Source organism: Charadrius vociferus, unplaced genomic scaffold, assembly GCF_000708025.1.
Source record: "Charadrius vociferus isolate BGI_N301 unplaced genomic scaffold, ASM70802v2 scaffold192, whole genome shotgun sequence".
Taxonomy (NCBI): Eukaryota; Metazoa; Chordata; class Aves; order Charadriiformes; family Charadriidae; genus Charadrius; species Charadrius vociferus.
In genome coordinates this window covers 2408323-2430026 of record NW_009647437.1, presented here as the reverse complement: position 1 = coordinate 2430026, position 21704 = coordinate 2408323, and the positions used below count along the sequence as shown (strand labels likewise).

Sequence of the window (21704 nt, the reverse complement as noted above, 5' to 3'; positions counted from 1 at the left end):
GAGAGCAATGACTACATTTTCTCCACCCCTTGCCAAAAACACTTCAAAGAATGGAAAAAACAACGTCTCACTTTAAGCCCCAGAACTGGTTAATCAAAGCAGTCAATGATCAAACACACTAGCTAGGAAAAAAAGAGTTTTCTATTGATACTGTACTTATAACTGCTACCTCTGGCAGCCTCAGATGGAAAACAGGAACCACCATGCTTTTGTCAGAGGTTTGCAGAATGAAGAAATCTTTCAGTAACCCCCACAAAACACACTGAGCAAAGGTGCAAGAAACCTCCTAGTGGGCAATTACTGAATAACCAGATCAGCAAGGACAGTTGCCTAATCCCCCTCAGTCTCTATTTGGCCCATATTCGGATGCGTGATCACCTGAGGACAAGGTATCGATTGGGATTGTAGGTATCAGAAGAGCCTACACAACTTTGTAGTTAATGTACTAAGGCCTTGGTGTTAAAGATATATAGGAGCAGAGAGTCCCACATATATAAACGAGTTGAATAAATCATCCAGTATGGAATATTTTAGGTACAATCCAATAACCTTGCAGTACATCTTGTGAGCATATTGTTTTATCCAGGTTACAGGATCACACTACACACATATGGCTGTGTGAAGATCACAGAAGGCCATACATGGCCTGTGATGGTAAGCTTCTCATAAGCATTTTAACAACAATATCAAGGCTCATTTATCAGGGACGTGCATTTCTCTGGGGTAATCCTGAGGTATTTCAGACGTTATCTCTTTTTTTAATGTTGCAATTACGATTCCAGTTTTCTTCTTCCCACTCAGGCAATGCTACCTAGTGGGACCGATAGCTGTACCAGCTTTGATTCACGCTCTCCAGCAGAAAACAAGTGGGTGAGGGAACAGGGGGGACCAAGCTTTACCCTCTTCATTTAAGAGGAGAAACGCTCAGTTCCCAGTCCAATCTGTGGATCAGCACACCAATTTAAAAAACTCTCCAAACAGTTCATTCTTGCTAAGCCTTGTGCTCCTCGTTACCTTGTAGGAGATTTTCTCCTGTGTGAGAATTTCCTTGAGGCCCCCAACTGCCCTGCCTCACAGAGAGGGGCTTCATAGCCCATAGAGTGACCCAATTCAAAATAACCAAGGTGTCACTATTTACTGATCATCTTCATGGGCTCAAAAGAGGACTAAGAGTTGTGGGGAGTACACCTCTTCACCCCTCCTTTATTCCCCCGATATTATGGAAAAGGAGGGGACAATTTATCTCTTTTTGTTCCTTGACACTTGGGGAAACAACAGGAACATGTAGCCCTAACGTTCAAAACTACTAGCACAAGGTATTTTTTAAAGCTCTCTAGGCTTCTGGACTCCCTTTTTGAAGCCAACAATTTGCAAGCCAAAAATATCACACCGTTACTTATTTGTTGTATTGGTAAACAAACTGGGAACAGTTCTTTCCCAGCTCTTGATCACTGCAGGCCTGGTGGCAAGAAAGGTAGTCATACCTTCCATTTCAAAATTAATCACTAATATTCAACTAATTTTTACCCTGTCGGTACAGTGAAGAGTAAGGTTTTGTCTGGTTCTTTTCTCTGAGTAGGTGCTGTCTGAAGCACATTTATTGTCACACTGAGAACCCAGAGATTCAAAGGATGGTCTGCAAAAGTTTCTGAGGAAGTTATCCTTACCGTTTTTTTTCAGGGAAGTCCTGTACCAAACACTTGGGATCACGAAGATGTAACAGGAAGTCTATACCCTAAAGGAGGTAACTGGCAACTACCAGAATGGCTGCCCTTTCTACCATCATGCCTTTCACTATTAAGATCATCCTTTAGGGAAGGTGAGAAACATTGACTTTGAAATACCGACTTCTCAGACATGATGATGTCATATGATTACGCAATATTGTCCACTCAAGATCACTGCATAATAAGGAATATGATGTATTTCCCAAGCTTGTCCTTTATGTTATTTTCTGGGTGATTTGCATCATTGCATGATGGGAAACAAGGTTCCCCAGGCTTGACAGGAGACTGCCTCCCCCCAAAAGGAGCAACTACCTTTCTTGCTTGCTGAATTTGGTTTAGTCTCCCTGTGGCCTCCCAGAAGGTGTCACCATGCACCTAGTGGAAAAAAAGCCGCCCTAGAAAACAAACCCCCACTCCAAATTATTATAGCTCAGGATCTGTACTTTAGATATTTCCTGGGTGCTGCCAGTCAACAGGTATGGAGGCACCCGTCTCTTTCTCTGGAGCACAAGGCAGGCTCTGAATCCTCATAATTAATTGAGCATGGTCAGCTTGACTCTCCTCAGGAGGAATGAGGAAACAGAGGTAGAAGAACCTGTTTGATGAAACTCTGAGCACTGAAGCCTGAGGCAGCAGCTTTGGTAGAATTAAGCACTGTTGCTTTTCAAAGTCTGTCTAATTTTTCCTCCCCTTTGCCTCCAATTTGTTTACAATCCATATATTGGAAGGGTCAATGAATGCACAAGTGTTATTCAAGCCACAGAAAACATAGCAACACACAAACCCTGGGAAAGGTATAATATAATCAAAATCCCTTTGACTCAAGATAGTCCAAGCCTTCCATATAACATTAGCATAGATATAATATTTCAGCCAAAAAGAAAGGAATCATGCTTCGTTTCTGTCATTTCACTAAGAACTTCAGTACCATTTCGGATAGAGTTTTATTTCAACATGCTGCAAAACATTTAACCACTTGTTTATCATAACAGCAATAAATTATGAGAGAACTGAATCAGCCTGACTATTGTATGCACATTTTTCGGTTCATGCTTATAGCATAAAGATTTCCTTGTGTAACTTCTAGAAACTACTGTGAAGAAACAGGTAGTTTCCCCCTTCAGCAGTGAAGTCTCATACCCACCCTTAGTTCAAATAATGCCAATAATAACTGCACTCAGAATATTGGTATCAAATTAACCTCATAAGAATAGTAAAGTATGTATCAGTGGGAGAGGAGAAGTCTAAGTCAAACATCCTTTGCAAGCTCTATCTCAATATGGGCCAGTTGAAATACCCATACACCATGAATGGCTCCACTGAAGTCAACAAAGCTAAATGCGAAGGGCTTTGCAGTTCATCTGAAAGTGAAGCACTATACCACTACGTGCTCCTCTACCCAAAGGTCTTGATTGCATATTCAATACATTCATCAAAGTGATATCCACTTAGGAATCTCCTGATGAAAAGTACTACACAATTTGGAATTATTTTACTCTAGATAAGCAAAAACCATGTACAAATGCTCCTAAACAAGAGAGCAAATCTAAAGGATTTTTCCTTTTGCTAGTTCTTTTGCTTTACCCTCTTGATGTCTCATTTTCATATCAGAGTTCTTATTAGTACAAAAGACAAACAACGAAAATGTGAAAGTGATACAGTCCCTGTAGATCAGCTTCTATCTTTACTCAAGTGCTGTACATGTCTGCATACATACAGAGCACTGATGATGCATGCTGCAAGCAATATTGGCAGTTAAAAAAAGCTGACAGCAGTAACCTGATTTTACTTCAGAGAGTAGATCTAATCTTAGGACCTGATCCTGTCAGGAACTAAGAGCCATAAACTTACTGGAAATCAAGCAAGCTCAGCATTTCACTGGAGACACTCAGCACCTCACAGGTTCAAATCCATACTTTTTAAAAGTCACTTCCTATTTGTCCTTTGTTTACCCTGGCTTATCCTGAACAGCGAGGCCTTCCGACACAGAGATAACTTTGGAAATGATTACTCTCTTATTCTTTGATGATTTCAAAAGGCAGGAAAGAATCTCTCCCCTTTCCGAGGGCCACCCAGCTGAAGCAAAGAACATTATTTTTTTCAGGCATGCTAACAAGAGCCAGTAATAACTCAATTGAGTTGCCTTGGCCTTGAAATACCTGACCGAACTTACTGTTGTTCTCTCTCAGTAACATATTTTCCTTCTGTATCTGCTTTCACAGAGTTATCATTCAGACAACCCTAAAGGGGAGGCTGTCCAACATATCCCCTTCCAGTCAACAAAACCTCCTCCTTTGACACATATTCACAGCCTTAATATGTTTTATCCATTATACCTATCTCACATTTAGGTGGAGCCACTGGGAAACACGGTGTAACAAAGTAGGTCTTCAAATTAAGCTTTCTAATGATTAAATATGTCAACTGTAACTAAAGCTGCTACCAGTCTCTTTCTCCAGGGAAGAAAAGAACAGAGGTGGTGGAGAATAGCATTTCCTTTCCTAGATTCCTAACAGGAAAGAAAATACGGAATGAGTTGGACATACATACACAAATAAATGAAGATAAATTATTTCATCCCTCCTCACCCTCATGTATGCCAGTTATTCTGAGCCAAAACCATTTTTTTATTATTTTTTTTTAAATCAGGCTAGCATATGCATGGTCTTCTGTGGCTATATACTCTGGTTTCTCAACCAGGATCCTTCATAGGAGTTTTGATAAATGCATCCTGTCACCACGATTTTTAAATTCTGCCCGGAGCAAAAGTAAGGTACTCCTCAAATGAGGAGAAGCAAACAGCAACCAATAAAACAGTGATTACAAGTACTACTGGGAGTGTAAGGTACAAGAGGGAAGTGGTACTGGAAAAGTAGTATCACTTAGGGTAGTAGGGTCGAAGGAAAGTAGCATTGAGCCTGTGGGTTTGAAGACGTAAGTCCTGGGATGTGGGATCTGAGCTTCAGGGCAGATGGCATTTTGAGGCACAAAGGAGTTACCTACCCAGGATCTTTGATTACAGCTCTTACCAGGAGCCTGGTTTGTCAGCAGAGATACTTTCAGGACTGCTGGATACCCCTCCCATACTCTCTCTTTTTTCCTGTAGAAATACATCAGCCTTGAGATGAACATCTAACATATTATATTCATATTTTAAAATGTTAACTTCATACTAAAGCAATGATGACTGATATAGTCTCACATTGTACAGTGGACCTGCCAACAATATTAATTAACAAATCTGTATTCACCTAGTATCCATTCAATTCTAGTATACATTCAAAGCATTCTGTCTTAACAAAGCTCATCCTTAATCAGTGTTATGTTCCAGGAAAGTAAACCTGTGACACCAGGAGAATTAGAAGAGGATTGGTTATATCTGGGCACCATGTCTTCCAATACTTGCCTAATGCAAGAAAATCGTAGCTTCACTACAGTCAAAGATGTCACACTATTATAAGCCTACAGTAAGAAATCAAGCTGTTAACATACTCCCTTAAGCCGCTATTTTAATTGAACTTCATGAACCACATACATTTGAAATCAAGCAAATCCATAAGACTATATTCTAAGGGTGCTGGTTTCTTGCTGTAGATCACTGATCAGTGTATTGCAAAGTCAGTATTGAATTTTAGGTGGCCAAACAGAAATGCTTGTGAGTTTAAAGTAAATTCTCATGAACAGATGAAGACTCCTAGTAACTGAAGCTTTTGCACTCCAATGCCTTCAGCTTCGCATAATACCACAAAACTGATATTCCTGTCACTGACTACTTTTAGTATGATTGACCTTAACAATCCACATTTTGACATTTTTTCTGTAGTGTCTGCACAACACCTTTTGGATGAAAGAACTGTAAGTGGAAAGCTTTACTACACTTACAAGTCCAGCTGTTATACTCATCAGGAAGCTCAATAATATACACAGTATCAAAAGACCCAACAGAATGACACTTCTTCACTATGAATGGATGGCAGTGGGTATATTGTGCCTTTTTCCCCACTTCATTTGAGCTCCAAATACAATAAATAATGAATAATTTTGCAAAGCAACTCTGAGTAGCTAAACTGACACTTCCTTTTAATTTCCCCAGAACCTCTCGTCCTCAAATTCCTAAGGCCTCAGTTGCTATAATCTGCACCAAATTTATCCCGCTCAGGATCAATCCTGAAGCATAACATGTTAACCCCAAGACACGTTAGCATATCCAGTGTAGTGACTCTGTGGCTTTTTCAAAACCAGTGACAGCTTTGTGTAGAACAGGCTAGTAGTTTGCCAGGCAGGCAACACCAATATAATCTCACTGTATGTGTTTTATAAACACGCTCAGGTGTTGGGCTATCAGGCTCTGCTACACCGCACAGCTGTTCCACAGCACACACCAGCTGCACTTACTCCCTCTTCACACAACCCCAGCTGTAGGATCTTAAGCCTTTCTGCAAAAACATATCACATCTACTGCTAGTAATAAAGACAGGGCCCTAAAACCAGAAAACTAAATGTTCTGTTTCTTCAAATGAGTGATCCAAATGGAAGGCCCTTTTCCTCTCAGTTTAGTGCCTGAACAATCTAACAACAAATACTTCAACTTCTACATTTTGTCTGCTCTCACATTCTACCATATTAACTACAGTTATGGGATTATAAATGATATACAGAATTATGAGTTCGGATGACAACTTTCAAAGGTGCTCAGAACAATTCGTTCTACATTTCAAAGGGATCTGCACATCGAACTCTTCAGCTCCTTTGACATCCTATGTATATTTATATATAGGTAGGCTCAATACCAGAGGTGCCCCAAGTACCTGCATGCGGGATGCCTCTAGATGGTAACTTTTGCACTGTAACAGTAAAGCTGGTGCTGCCCCCACTACTCATCCACAGAGGCAGCCCAGCTTCAAGCTCCTGATTCTGCTTTGACAGTTTGGAAGTCTGGTTTTATAGATCCATACCTCTACAAAGAAAGCTCCAGTGTCAAGAACACAGCAAGACAGAGGCCCTACATTTCTGTTTGTTTGCTGCAATTGTAGGAAAGCATCCCCACAATAAAGGGGTTGCAGAATTAGAACAGCATAAATAAAAAAAACAAACAGCCACAACATAAACCCAATAGCCTGCAAAAGCTATGCTACAAGAAGGAAATAGAAATGTGATGGTAAGAATCCTTATTTTAGAAATGGAGAGTAAGAAGAGTGATTGACAGATGAGGAAGAAACTGCAAGACAGAAAGATATCTAAAAGGTATCAGGCAGAAAACTTATTTCAGGAGTCTAGGTCTCAGCCCCAGTCTCTCCTCTGTGAAAATGAGGATACTGACACCTCCATTGCAAACTCTTGAGATTAAAACCATAATGCTTGTGCCATACTTCTGGGTGACATGGAGGAATACAGCTTCTCCGTCCATGACACTTCCTCGTAGGAATGCTGTGAAGATGACTACACACAAGATTCTCCAGACTCAGATATTTTGCTAATGAATTTCATTACTACTGAGACAGATAAGATCTGCGTATCACTATGTGTAAATCTAAAGTAGACAAAGGCCTCTTCTAGAACCACTGACATAAAAAGCTGGGTTACTTTATAAGAAGATTTTATACCTGAATTATGAGTGAATGCCCCTCCCATCATTTCCCATAACTGACATCCTCATTTGTTTGAAGGCATTATGTGAATGGAAATAAAGGCAAAAGTTACAGAAGAGACAGAGGAGATAACGTGTTATATCACAAGCAGATGTAGCACAACTAAGTATGTAAAAACTTGTCTGACCAGTTCACATCATGCAAGATTATGATGAAGTTATTACATACTATCTTATAGCTCACAAAAACTTCAGACCATAAAGTAATCAGGATCAGGAACACTTTGTGCACTGTGAAAATTAATTCACCAACCTCACCTGTTACCACAAACACTAAGGAAAACCAAGCAATACTGATGACAGCCATTTTTATGTTGTGACCTGTTATGACATTTTGAAACTTTTATTTAAATAAAGCCTGCTGCAAATATGATCTTCCTTATTTGTATAATCTGGTCTACGACAAAGTGGATTCACTTTGTTGACCGTTCATCTTCTTACGTGTTCCTTGGTTTGGCACACAACTTAAGCTTCAGCCTCTGTCTCTGCTTACTCATGTGAATAAAAACACTCTCCCTTAACTACTCAGTTGGACAAGTGCTGCTTTCCCAAGGGCCATCAAATACATTTTTTAAAGTTGCAATAACATATCATTTATTTCTTTTGCATACTTCTGTTCTGAAAAGTATAGATTTGTATTTTGTTAAGCAATTTCTATGTCTTTTGCACGTCAGTTCTATCTTGATACACAAGTACAAAACCTTCATAGATCTTATATTGCAGTTTATGACCTTATTATCCAAAAGTGAGGTAATAAGTTTTCTGATTTTACAGCATAAGCTCCTCCAGGAAGAAACTATGATTTTTCTGTTTCTGCACTACCTAAGACACAGTGCACATTATCAAAGAGAAAGTAATAAGTCCTACAGTCAAAACTGTCACCCTGCCAGAATGTATGCATCCATGCTCCGAGAAGGCTTCAGCACTTCACTCCTGCCTTCCTGAGGATATCACTAGCATCAAGTACATTTTCATAGGTACATAAAATGTCTCAGAGACTTCACATTATTTGCATTGTAAAGTTGATTAACCGTGCATAAAGCTTATATACAGACTGGCACACTGCTGCTGGGAAGCAGCTTTTACTTGCTAGTCTGCAAACAGGGTGCAGGGCTGACTCACAGTTGCTCAAAGAGCTGCAAACTTTTTGGCAGCTCTACAAAACATCTGGCCTGTAATTTGTTTTACTGATCACTGCCACAATTATGCCCAGGTCCCAAACAGAAGAAGCCCATACAGTCCAGTGAGAGACTGCTGTAGGGAGAAGAGGCTTCACCAGAGCTGTCCTCATTTCTCACTCTGCCTGCCTTCCATTTCAGTCAGATGCTTTTTTTGACCTCAGTCTTCCAGGAACAGCATAAAAGACAAAATCACATTCTCACACTTCACATCTGATTTTAAATCTGATTTAAAAAACTGTAAACTTTGGATTACACGAAGGATTTTTGAAAGCTTTATGGTATTAATAACACTGATACAGCAAAACAGTGCTTAGCTGGTGAGTAGACACATCTGAAACAAAATATAACAGTTGGAACATGTTAGAGCCTGTCAGTTTGATGTCCAGAGTACATTCAAACAAGGCTAGAGGTCAGTTTTGGTTTATTTGTTCAAATATTCAATGGTTTACTATTGTTTTATTAATGAAGTATCAGTCAGGAAAAAAAATGTTAAGGTTTTGTGTGTTTATCTTTTTTTTTTTACTTTAAAAATGTTCTGAAGAATTTCACTTGCAAGAAAATACGTGTATGACAAACCAAAGAGAAGGCTCAGTAGTCAGAACTGCCCATTCTGACCAACGCATTTACAAGTAGTCCACAATGTCACAGTAGTCCACAAACTCATTCAGAAACAGGTAAGACACAGAAATAACCACTGATGAAAAGACAGCTGGGTAACACTTCCAATAGACTGCTGAATCGGGAGCCTAAATTTTTTATGTGACTTCCACGTAACTGAAAAATTTACAATAGACCTCAATTCTGAAAAATACATAAAGTGCAATATTAAGCACACAAGGAGTTCAATTGACGGGGAGGTAACTACCTGTCTCCCTAACTCAGCCAGTAGCACAGAGGAATCACTATGTATGCAACTAAATGATACACGTAGTCTCAACAGTTTCAGCAACAGGGAACACCACTCAAAGAAATTCCCATCAAAATCAATATAGGAACATCAGCTTTGAATAGGTGTGCAAGACAGCTTATGCCCCCAGTCATTAGCGTATGGCACACACTACAGACAAACTTCTTTTGTGTTTGTTTAAGGTATATTGTTTTTTGCTTACTCACACATCTACTTACGAACAAAACCAACACAGAAAAGGTTTTGCTTTTTGCACTGCACTGGCCTATGACAAACAGAGATGAACTGTACCTGATCTATTTTTCTATATCATACTACCATTGTAGAGTGAATGCCTTTCAAAAAAGGATCGGGATCTGTTGTTGTTTAACCCAAGTCGACAACTAGAACCACACAGCCATTCACTCACTCCCCCGCACCCCCAGTAGGGTAGGGAGAAGAGGAAGAAAAAGGAGGGAAAAAACCCTCATAGGTCAAGATAAAGACAGTTTAATAGAACAGTAAAGGAAGAGAAAAATAATAAGAGTAGTAATAATAATAATAATGGTAAAAGCGTATACAAAATAAAATGATGCAATACAGTTGCTCTCACCATCTGATGATCAATTGCCCAGCCCATCCTGAGCAGCGATTGTGGATTCCTGTCCCCCAGCCAAGCCCCATTTATATACCAAGCATGATGTCTATGGTATGGAATATCCCTTTGGCCAGCTTGTCCTGTCTATGCTCCCTCTCAGCTTCTATGGGAAGCTGAAAAAGTCCTTGATTTAATCGAAGAATTACTTAGCAACAACTAAAACAACATGTGTTATCAACATTATTCTCATACTAAATCCAAAACACAGCAGCTAATAGGAAGAAAATTAACTCTATCCCAGCTGAAACCAGGACAAGACCCCACAGTCCTACTAATTGACATATACAAGAAGGTAATGCTATATCCCCTATCCATAGCATCTTGCAACAAGGAGCAAAGCAGACACAAAGAATGAGCATGAACTGACAAGGACAGAGCACCTAAAGAGATCATAGGAACTTGTCTAGGTTGTAGTGTCTGGGCTGTTAACGTACCACGGAATTGTTAGAAATCAGTTTAGCTGAATTTGTATTTTAAAACCTTCTACGTGGCCTTATAAAAAATACACATGCAAAGCTGCCTCCTAAATATGACCATTAAACCAATATTCCTTTTAAAGTAATGGGCTTTACTGTACACACATATATATAAAAAAATAAATAAAGCGTTGCATAAAGGTCATCTGAAAGAGCTACAAGGTTTTGCTCTTTTAGGTGAAAATACTGTCACTTGCTTCTGATGCAATGGCTTACATTTCTGCAAAATCATTGCGAGAGGTTAATAAAACTCTTCTTTCCTCTTTCCCCCTCTCAGAGCCTCGACACAGATCTGAGAACATGCTGGCACAAAGCGTAAAGGTGTGGAATAAAACTTAACAAAGCTTATCTCAGCCCTGTGACATTAGTACATAAGATTAACCCTATATGTCTTGTCTGTATTTGATTATTGCACTGGTAGTGCTCTAACCCAGCTATTGATAAAGAAAAAAGCTCACACGTAGTAATACAGTTAATACAAGCTTTCATATAATTATACAGAAAAACCCTGTAGGTTCCCTAAAAGTGGGTGATCTCAAACATTCTTAAAGCTGTAAGGGATACTCAAAAATAACTATGGACTAGATTATAAGGGTTGTCCCTCCAAACCTCCCTCAACTCCTTGAGGAGAAACACCACATCATGCAAAGCATCAGGATCTCCAAATATCTCCTGCAAAATTTCCACTATTGCCTCTCCCCTTGAGATTTTGAGTTAGAGACACCAAGCAAAGCTGAACTGGTAGGCTGCTGTTACGCTACCGCTACAATCTTTCACACTGGTAAGCATTTTCCAACCTCCCATGGCAGGGAGGTTGGAACTCAATGATCTTTAAGGTCCTTTCCAACCTAAGCCATTCTATGATTCTATGATTTTCCTATTATCTCTTTTGGCTTTCCCAATCTGCCATTTTTGACTTGTGCTTGAACTGTAATTTTTTGAAGACAGAAACCATCATTTTGCTTTATATAAAAAACCAAAACAAAACAAAACCAAACCCAAACAATACCAGGTATTTTTTGTGATTAGGAGTCCCTGAAAATCCCAACAGTCAGTACCAACTAAAATTTTACAACAGTGTTTCCCTTGCTTGGGAGAGTCCAGTTTTCAGGGACATAGTATGTTCCTTCAACACCCCACTGACTCTGTTAAAACCAGAGAATTTTGCTTGAAGTTCAAAGCTACCATATTACGTTTCCTCCTTCCACCACTTCTGTCATACGCACTGGAAACTCAGTGCATCACTTCTTCTGATCAATAACTGCTCTGACAGCCACCGGTCTGACCAGTCAGTTCCCTGCTGCTTGCTGAGAAGCACAGTAGGAAACATGCCCTGGATAAGAGCAGCTGGGTAAACCCCATAGAGTTCACGTACCGAAGATGCCTCTGAGCCCTACTGACACAAGGATCTCACTGGTCCACCAGAGTGACAAGAAGAGGGAAGGAGTTGGAGTGGTGGGAATAAGAGCAATATGGATATATGGGAAGTAATAACAAGAAAAATTAACAAAAAGTTAAAACAGGCAGCCAGGACTTGAGAACAAGGTGATAGCAGTGGATTAAGGAGAAAAGAAGTGGGACGTGAAGTCAAATGTTCGAGGTGCTAAGGCACTATGGGGTTTTAAGGAAGGAAAAGGCAAGGAAACTCAGAGGGAAAGAAAAAAAGAACTGAGACTCCTCAATAAATCCAACTAGAACCCTGTAAGAAAGAGAATAAAGTGGACACAGAATGAGTGACCTTTAGCCTTTCCTTTTCCAACACATTCTCAGACTCAGTTTTCCAAGACCATAGATCAATCTCACCTGAAATAAAAGGAAGCTGGCAGATGCCACAACGACTTATGCAATGAGTAAATACAGTCCCAGCAAGAAAACTGTACTTGCAATAGGTCTCTGTAGAGATGTATACCAGGACATTTCATTCATGTAGCCAGCTAGCATTGCCAACATTGAAATCTTATACAATCCTGTAAAGGTCACCCTATCATTTCTTGACCATCTTGAAGCCAGAACAGATAAAGAAAGATGGAGAATTGGCAGCATGAAACAGAACAGATGATAAAGAGGGAACTGAAAGAAAACAAGGAAGGAGAGAACACTACTGTCTTGCCGGCTTTTAATCTGTTAAACAAAGCAAAGCAATTCCAACCATTTCCTCATCACCTATGCAGATTATGTATCACTCTTCCCTTCATGTCTCCACCACCATTACATCTGCTTCACTGCTACCATGTCACTATCTAAAGACACTTACAAATATTAACATTGACATAGCCATATATTTTTAATGACATTAGAAAAGGCCAATGTACTGAAGAACGAAGAGTTCTAAAATGCATAAGAAACTCGGGTCCCCCATAATAAGAGGCTTGAGAATGTATTTATAGAGTAAACTACTGAAAGATACTAAATTGGAAACACTAAGTATTAAGTTTACCTACTCTTCATTTAAGATAAAGACATAAAATGGGTGCTCACTGTTCAAACAATGCAGACATGAAATTTATTCGGTAACATCTAGCCATTATTCACACTTTTTTGTTCCTGCCTGTGATGAAATTGCCCAGCAGGACACCAGAAACAACCAAAATGGTTCTATTGTCTAGACCAATTAAATCAGTTCAAGTTAGCCAATATAAAGCAGAAATGGCTGCCTGCAAGCCTCTGATGGAATCAAACTTTGCCTTTTTTAATTCTAAAAGCAATGGTTTTTCTTCACTTCTGTTCTTCAACAATTCAAGCCCTACAGGGTTCAGTAGGGGAAAAACTCTTAGAACTGTGTAGCATTTCTCTAACACTGCTTCCAATAAAATAAACGTTAAAATTCCTGTTAGATTTAATGGGAACTTGCCAATATCACTAGGTTTCTTAGCTGCGATACTGAGAAATATGTGAAATCTTGGCTTCTGTAACTTCTGTCAAATCACAGCAATGATAATTTAAGATTTTTTAACTCTTAAAGGAATGTAAGTGAGAGGACACTCAGAAATCAACTTTACCACCTCCTGACCGTGAATGATGATCACAGTAGATAATAATTCTGCCGATGTTCTTACATCATATTCATTTGCATTTTGCTTTACTAAAATATAGTGCAAAGTACATAACTGCCATTAAAGTTACCCAATCTCTAGCATTATTTATTAGCTTTACAGTTGCAGTTTCATATTAATATTGCCGAATACACTTTTAAAATCTTCTAGTGACTGCCTGCCAAATAGGAAAGCAGTCGCTTACACACACTAAGTTAAAACTTTTTGCCAGCCTTCTGTAATGACCGCTCTACCCCCAAATGGTAGAAACCTCTGTAACTGCTACAATTTGCATGACTCAAAAGGGCATGCAAAATATCTCCATTCTTCAGATCTTGCTGTGTCTAACTTCTTGCGAGAGACAAAAGGGTTTGTTTGGTGTCGTTGTGTGTCCCCCCCCTCCCCAACTGGCAGTTTTCCAAACTGTCTTTGGACTTCTGATCTTATTCCACATGCAGATAGTTCCAGCCATACCTTTCCATGTGGATGGAGGGAAAGTCTCTTCTTGGTCATCTCTGAGCACAGATTTCCCATTACTTGCATAACCCATCATTTCCAAAACCTCTCTTACCATGAACTGTGCATGTCTTTCTCTTACAGTCTAATAACTGGGGTGAGAGAAAGGGGCTTAAGACAGTATTGGGTGAAGCAGAACTGAATTCAACCAGCCAATTCCAAGCAGAAAGGCTCTCACCTCTCATTTTTTTCCAAATTGTATTCACAGCCTCCCTTCAAAATTTGAAAATCTCTCAAAAGTTCATTTAAATGGAAGTTTAGTTAGGGAGAGGAAACTAGTCATACTTAGATGCCAAGTCCTACAATACCAAGTTAAATCGAATCCTCATTTCAGCAGTATTTAAAGAATTCTGGACAGGGAGGGCAGAGATTTAGTTTTGATGGCTGAGGAAAGCAGAAACCAGGCTTGCATGTGCAAGATTTGCAGAAGAATAATAAATCAGGAAGAGTAAAATGAAAGTAAAGGATGTTGTTAAATGTTATTTATTCTCGGTTTTGCCTTGGAACACAGGCCCCAGTTGAGGAAAGAATTTAAACACATAAAAAACTGAAATCCAGTGAACCCAGCGAACCCAGTGAGATCAGTGGTTTACCCACAACCATGAAGTTCTTGCACAGTGTCTGTGGAACTGCCTAAGCTGGAATAATGATACTGGGTGCCTAAAAACTGGCACAAGAAGGACATATAGTAACCATTTTCACCCCACTTAAATATTTCTCAAGTCCAGCTTTGAACTAATAATACCTATGAACTGCACTCTGTTACTGGTAACTTTGTTCCAACAAATACTTTCTACAGAGTTCAGTAGAATTACTTTCACTGTGTGGAACTTTGTATCGGTATTGGTATTAGCAACAGCAGGATGAGATTCTGATCAGTGTGGGATCAACTCCTGACCTCCACGTATGATAATTCAGTGCTAAGTGAAATGTGTGCTTTGCTAAACCTTTTCATGCCCTGAGCAATTTTTTTTCACATCTGAAGTGAGACTTCAAAAGCTATACACCGAGCAAAGCAGGCCAAAAAAAAAAAAAAAAAAGGTCAGTGAGCAACATACGGCCTCCAACTAGTCAATTTGCCTATGCCACATCATCCCTGTCTCCTACATGGGCAGCTTTCTCCTGTTGCCAAAAGGGCAGCTGGAGTATGTGGGGCAGCAGCAACTATTCATTGCCCTTCTCCAGGTTTCTCTCCACGTCTCATCTCTTCCTTTTCCCACTTTGCCCTTTCCCTCTCCCTGCAGTAGCAACTGCAGAGGCAGCTTTTCCCCCCTCTATTGCTTCTCAGCAGGCTGGGAAGCATTGCAGGTAAGCAGGAGCTGTTAGGAGAGAACATTTCTAGCAGGGAGTAGGAGTAGATTTATGCAGCTGTAGACAGGGATTGATACAAGATAGTGGGTGAACTGCGTGGTGACTGTACCACATCCCCAGCAGAGAGGGAAAAGAGGAGGCACAGGAGGGAGACAGGCTGGGGGAGAAGGCAAGGAAAACCCCTACCTATACAGAGCACTCTCCAAAATCTTCCATCTCCTCTTGACAACCACCCACCCTCACAATTATGCCAAGTCCCTGTGAAACTCTGCTGATCCCCTGTAGCTCTCTCACCTTTGCCCCCCAAACCTGACCTTGCTCAGTGACAGCCTTGTCATGCAGAAACCTTTCAAACAGGACAGCAATTTCCCTTTCATTTCAACAAATACTCTTCTGATAACAATGGTTTTCAGCAGCCCATGGACCACAGTTTAAGTGAGATGTAAAGCAAAATCCTAGGCCTTTCAACACCATCAGCACAGATAAGTTCAGGCAGTAGATGAAAATAAAAATGAAAATATGCTGCAATCACAATCTGCTAGTCCAATACCACCCTTCAGCAGCGTATGGCACAAGCAGAGGTTAACCCACAGGGTAATCTGCACTAAAATAATCACGATTCCATTCTGTCTGCCAGCTACAACAGTTCACCTGCTGACTGAAAGGAGTTCCCATTTCAGCAACAGAAATGGCATTTAAAACTAAAACAAAAACCAACCAAACAGAAAAACTCTGATAAGCACCTAGGCAGCCTTTCCAGTTAATTCCAATTACAAGCATGGGAAGGAGACACTTTTACTTCTCATGTCCATGGATAGCTACCGGACTGAGGACTCGGAAGACTTTTAATCCCTTCACTGTTATTGCCTTTCTGGGTGAATGTGGGCATCTACTTCTCAATTCCTCAAAGAGAAGAAGGAATATTGACCTTTATCTAAAGCGCTTGCAGATTTTCTAATGTATGACATACTTGTTACTGTTATTTCTCTTATGACTGGTGGGCACCATGACATTCACAGCTCCATTAATGACTAACTTCATGAACCGCAACTTAAAGACTTAGTCTTTCCAATAGAAAAACGTCTTCAATAGTACCCTGTAACCATGATGTAAAAATACATAACTCAACAGTTCAACAAGTATGTAAAATAGTGTACCTCTTCTCCACACCATTTCCCATAACTCATCATCAACTTGTTATTGAGATATTATATCAATTCATAACAAACTGGCTTTATGCAATGGTGGCACAGTTGCATGACTAGCTTCACATTGACAAAATGGAAATATGAAAGGATGCTTTTAAAAAAGTATAATGTTTTAAATCAAGATCTTAAGAAGGAGCACTGAAGAGAAAAAACACAGTATGGAAGATCTTTAGGACTATCAAAGAAAAACTCACTCAAATCCATGTTTTATTTTTTTCCTGACAATGTTAGGGATTTTTTTTAAGACAGCAGAAAATTAAACTTGTTTCATTAACCTAATTATAGCTGTAAAATATTTTCAGTGGAAATAAAGGCTTTTCTTGCTAAACGTTGTGATGTCCTGACTGATTTAGTGAGTTCTGCTACTTAGCCCACAAAAGGATTTCTTAGGACAGCTCAATAGGTTTTCTCATGTAGAGCTGGGCTAATGGCTAAGACCCTTAGATGGTGCCTTTGGCACAGGTCCAATCGCACTGATTTCATCTATCATCAACTCAGGAAAGAGGACTTGAACTCAGAACCCATACTACCAATCATCCAAACACACAAACATTGGCCATGCTAATTCACAGGAGTGTTACAACAAGGCTAAATATCAACAGAATTTTCCTACTCAATCTCAATTCTACTGATTAAAATGTAGCTGCATTCCCAACTCAAGTGCAACATTTATATGTTCCACATGTAAGAAAGCTAAAGACATACTTTATTACTACCTGAATTATCTAACTCAAAAAAATATAACCACAGCTTTCATGTTATTAGTTTGTTTTTCAATCAGAACTTGCAGGTTGTTATATTGGTCTGTATTTCATATTTTTCAAAATGTAAGTTCATCAACATCCTCTTGAATACTCTGTGCCATTCTGTTTAACATTTTATGTGCTTACAGAAAAGCCTGTAATGTCATAAATCCAAAGCTCTCTTTAAAACTGCAGTGTAGCCATGACTAAAAAAATCTGCAAAACTGACACTTTTACTGTGCTATGTCTGTATTGATGCACCACTGGAAAAGCAGCCATCTTTTTAATTGTCACTATACCTTTTTTAGAAACCAAAAAAAAAATTTTAGTATCGATCTTCAAAACAAAAAAAAAAGTATCTATTTTGTTTAAAAGCTTCCATCCAATGAAATCTGAACCACTTTTTTAGGCTACAACTTTGATTTTTTTAAAAAAAATATATATTCAGGGATTATAAATATCAAAAGATTAAAAATAATTTTTGCAGCTGCTGAATACTCTGTAGATAAAAGGAATCAGGATTTTGCATATTTATCTGACTTGTCCTAATACAATAGACACTATCATGATTTTGAGCTTTGTACTTGTTTATCATTAGTGTTTCCACTGTAACCATGGCATCAGTATATAGCACAGGCTTAACAGTGAGAAAAATACCCAGTATTTTCCTAAAAAACTCATCTCTTCGAAAAAATACAGGGATTTGCACAATGGCAAAACCCAATCAAAGTAGGTGAGCTGGTTAAAGAGAGAAACATTTTCTTTTTAGGGGCAAAGAAACAAACCATTATTTCTTTGCAAGTCTTTTTGCATTTTGGATTTCTGACAAGAACCTAGAAATATATTACAGGACAAGTAACATAACCTTGACCCTAGTACAGATATTATAACACAAATATTGAATTTTTTCCTTACAAAAATACATACTGTATTATAAGAGATCGAAAACATTAAAGCTATTAATATATTGACAAGACCTGTTCTCAGCACATGAGCATTTTCTCATACCTATTTAAATAGTGACAGTCCAGTCCTGCAAGAACTGTTGCATCATTCTGAAGGTAAAGAGGGGCACCGAACACACTGCACAAGTATGTGGTACCCAGATCAAACTTTCAGGACTGTTTAAAGGGAAACCCTCAGAATGGCATAAAGAGATTTATGGTCTCCAAGAGTGTTTCTTGGGTTGCATTTATTTGATATTTCAGGCAGTAAGGGGAATGGGTTCATGTGATTGCTGCTTTCCATTTGCTTATAATAAAGTTAGGAAAGAGTACTACAAAAATATCTGCCTTTAATGCCAAGAGTGAATTGAAGGAATTAGTCCTCTTCTTAAACAGACGAAATTGACTGTATCGTACCAGCAGATCTTAGCCTAACATTGGTTTAGGCCATGTGCGTTTTCCTGTGAAACCCATTCATTTCATAGGCGACTTCATTTTTTCAGGTTTTAATATTGACTCCAGACACTGATGAAGATACCCATAAATCTATTTACTTCACTATGGACTCTATAGAGATGTCATGGCCACAGGCCTTATTTAAACTCAGTGAAGTCAGACAAAAAAACAGGGTGATTTTGTAAGAGCCTGTTCTCTGAAGGTCCCTATCTATTAACAATCCAATAAACACACTCAGTATTATAATTATAGTGACACACTCAGTAAATGGGAAGATTTTGGAAAGGGTAAAGCACAAGGGTAAATCCTCTAAATACTTTCCTCCTCACCAATTCTAACTGTGATACAGGGAGGGTGGTGTACACTGTGTATTATAGGTACCACACAAACACAGTCCAAACTATGAGGATTTACTGCACAAAAACTAGGTAAGTGATGCTTGAGAAGCTGCATTATATTGAGCTGACCAGTTATGATCCACTGCCATGTCCTCAATCCTGTCACATCAACAGATAACAAGCGTAGTCACTCCTTCGTCTCCTCCCACCCAGTGAATGCTGGACAGCAATGAATCCTGGTGCAATAAAACACAGCATTTATCTGATTCAGCTATGTAGTTCCTCCCAGATCATGTTTACAATGGGCCTCAATCTGTTAAATTCCATTATTTATCTAGGGAACGTGTTCAGATGTTGGAGTTCACCTTAAAAATCAAAGCCAGGACGTACCCCAGCACACCAGCCCCACCAAAATTCAAACTTGGCATCTGCAACCTGCAAGGTCCTTCCAGATTCGGCGACAAACTCACAACACGTACCATACATAAAAAGAACATATAAAATTATTATTCTTTCACTAAAAATCTGTGATGACGTTCTTGTCCCACTGGTCTCAAGAAATCCCGCTTGATTTCAGGAAAGCCACAACTTGATTATCATTCAATCCAGGTAAAAGACATCTGCAATACTGCTGCATTTGTCTTTTCCTGATTTGGCTGTTTTTCCTCTGCCTATCACTCAGTTTTACCACCCGAGCTTACTAATGTGTAGCTTTTATATGGCATCAGAAACATCTAGATCCTAAATATCACAATGTAACATATTGAAGCAGAAGTAAAAAATATTTTAAAGTTGTAAACATAAAAGTTTTAACAGTAAAGTTATTCAGCTCCTAATCAGCATAAATAGAGCCTAATTCTTTCACGCCTTTCCATCATTCTGACATCTCTTTATACCACTCCATTAAGTAAAGAAGCCCCAAGAATACATGAAACAGAGCTATTAACTCTCACTGTTTTTACTTTGGTCCTGGGTTCTTTGCCTGTTTGCCAAATAAATATTGCCCTGATTAGTATCCTTGACCATAACAAATAAATACACAAAAAGATGAGCATACACATTTCAGATGGCTGGTCACATTTCAGATGGCAGGGCACATTTAAAATGAGAAGACAGCTACTTTTGTTTTATTATACTCCTTATTTAAAGGATATACCATTTAACTGTTTAACTGCAGAAACGTGAAATGTGCATATTCACGTTTCCTGTGTTTCTTTCTTTTGTTTGTTTGATTCTTCCGTGTTAAATCACAGTACCTGAGGATGTCAGACCAAGGATTTTCCAGCTTTTTTGTACTCCCACTGAGGCATGTTAGCCCCTGGGTCTGTAAGACGCTGTAGAAGCTGTTGGATACATTGTGTATACAGGCAACAGAATTTGTCTGGTTGGGGCCAAAATCTACCAGGACCCTTTTATTAGTTTCAGGTATTTAAAGAAGCTCTATGCATAAAGGTGTAGATCATCTTGGGGAAGGAAGGAGGAGCATCAGTGTTGATGCAGTGAGCTTTCAAGTGATACGAAGACCCTGAAGTGCCTCATATCAGAGGTCAGGTCTGGATTTTTGAGGCTCATCATCGCCAGACTGACCAAGAACGTTCACATCGAAATTATGAACTTGGTCTAAGTGCTGGATCTGGGTTTTGCGGTAATGTTGTGTTTGGATGCATTTGGTTAGGGTTTTTCAAACACAATAAGATAACTAGACTTGCATTTATGTAACATAATTTCAGAAACTGAAGTGGTAATTATGCATCTCTTACTTAGATGCAGCATATTTTTCTTTCCTCCCTTGCCTGTAGAACACATGCATTAGATACACAGTAACCATGACTATCTCAGTATAACAAAGCGTGGAAATAATGAAAAGCCTTCAGAGCCATTACATGCCCTTGGCAACCTAGCTCTGCAAGACAGATGTTGCATCCAGAGCCATGCCACTGAAAATGATATGTACATGTATGTATCTACAGCGCGAACACTCACCCAGTCCTCGAAGTGGCGGCTCCCGTTCTGCAGCAAGTCCTCAAACTGTATAGTGCAGTTAGCTACAAAATCGTCGTACCCGATGGGGGCATCATGGAAAACAGCCATCTCTATCTTCCTGCCATTACAAACGTCGGTGACAAATTCATCGTTCCAAGCAGGACTGTTGGTCTTTTGCTTCGTTGAGGTCTGCCCGATCCTGGAGTCGTCCACATTGAGGGCTATGTAAGGGTCCAGCAAAAAGGTCTGTGGCCTGGGACCCACCGCATGCCTCAGAGACCACGCCGTGGGCTTCAGATTCACCGCCTCGCAGATCTTGATTTTCAGCAAGCCATTGAAAACCACCATGGCTGGATGGCTGCACTTTTCCCGGGATTAAACACTCGCACAACGCACTCGCACCAAGAGGGAGGGAGGAAGGTCTCGCCAATAAATAGGAGGGCAGGTCTGGGAGCGGGGGAGCAGGATACAGTGCGGGTGTCTTCGCCTTGCTGCTGCTGCCGCTGTTACCTTTGATTATTTAGCCTTTGCTCTTGCGACACCCAGTGAATACATTTATTTTCTTGCCCGTGTTTCTAACGGAAAACAAGGGAGGGGG

The 21704-nt window shown here is 39.5% G+C and overlaps 1 protein-coding gene across 1 annotated transcript in view; it reads right to left on the bottom strand.

Moving 5' to 3' along the window:
* Positions 1 to 21454, bottom strand: part of PRKCE (protein kinase C, epsilon) — a 295234-nt gene extending 273780 nt beyond the window's left edge. Inside the window, exon 1 of the mRNA XM_009880644.1 lies at positions 21107 to 21454. Within this exon, the coding sequence (XP_009878946.1) occupies positions 21107 to 21454 (348 nt within the window). The remainder of the gene's footprint in view (positions 1 to 21106) is intronic.
* Positions 21455 to 21704: the final 250 nt, after the last annotated feature.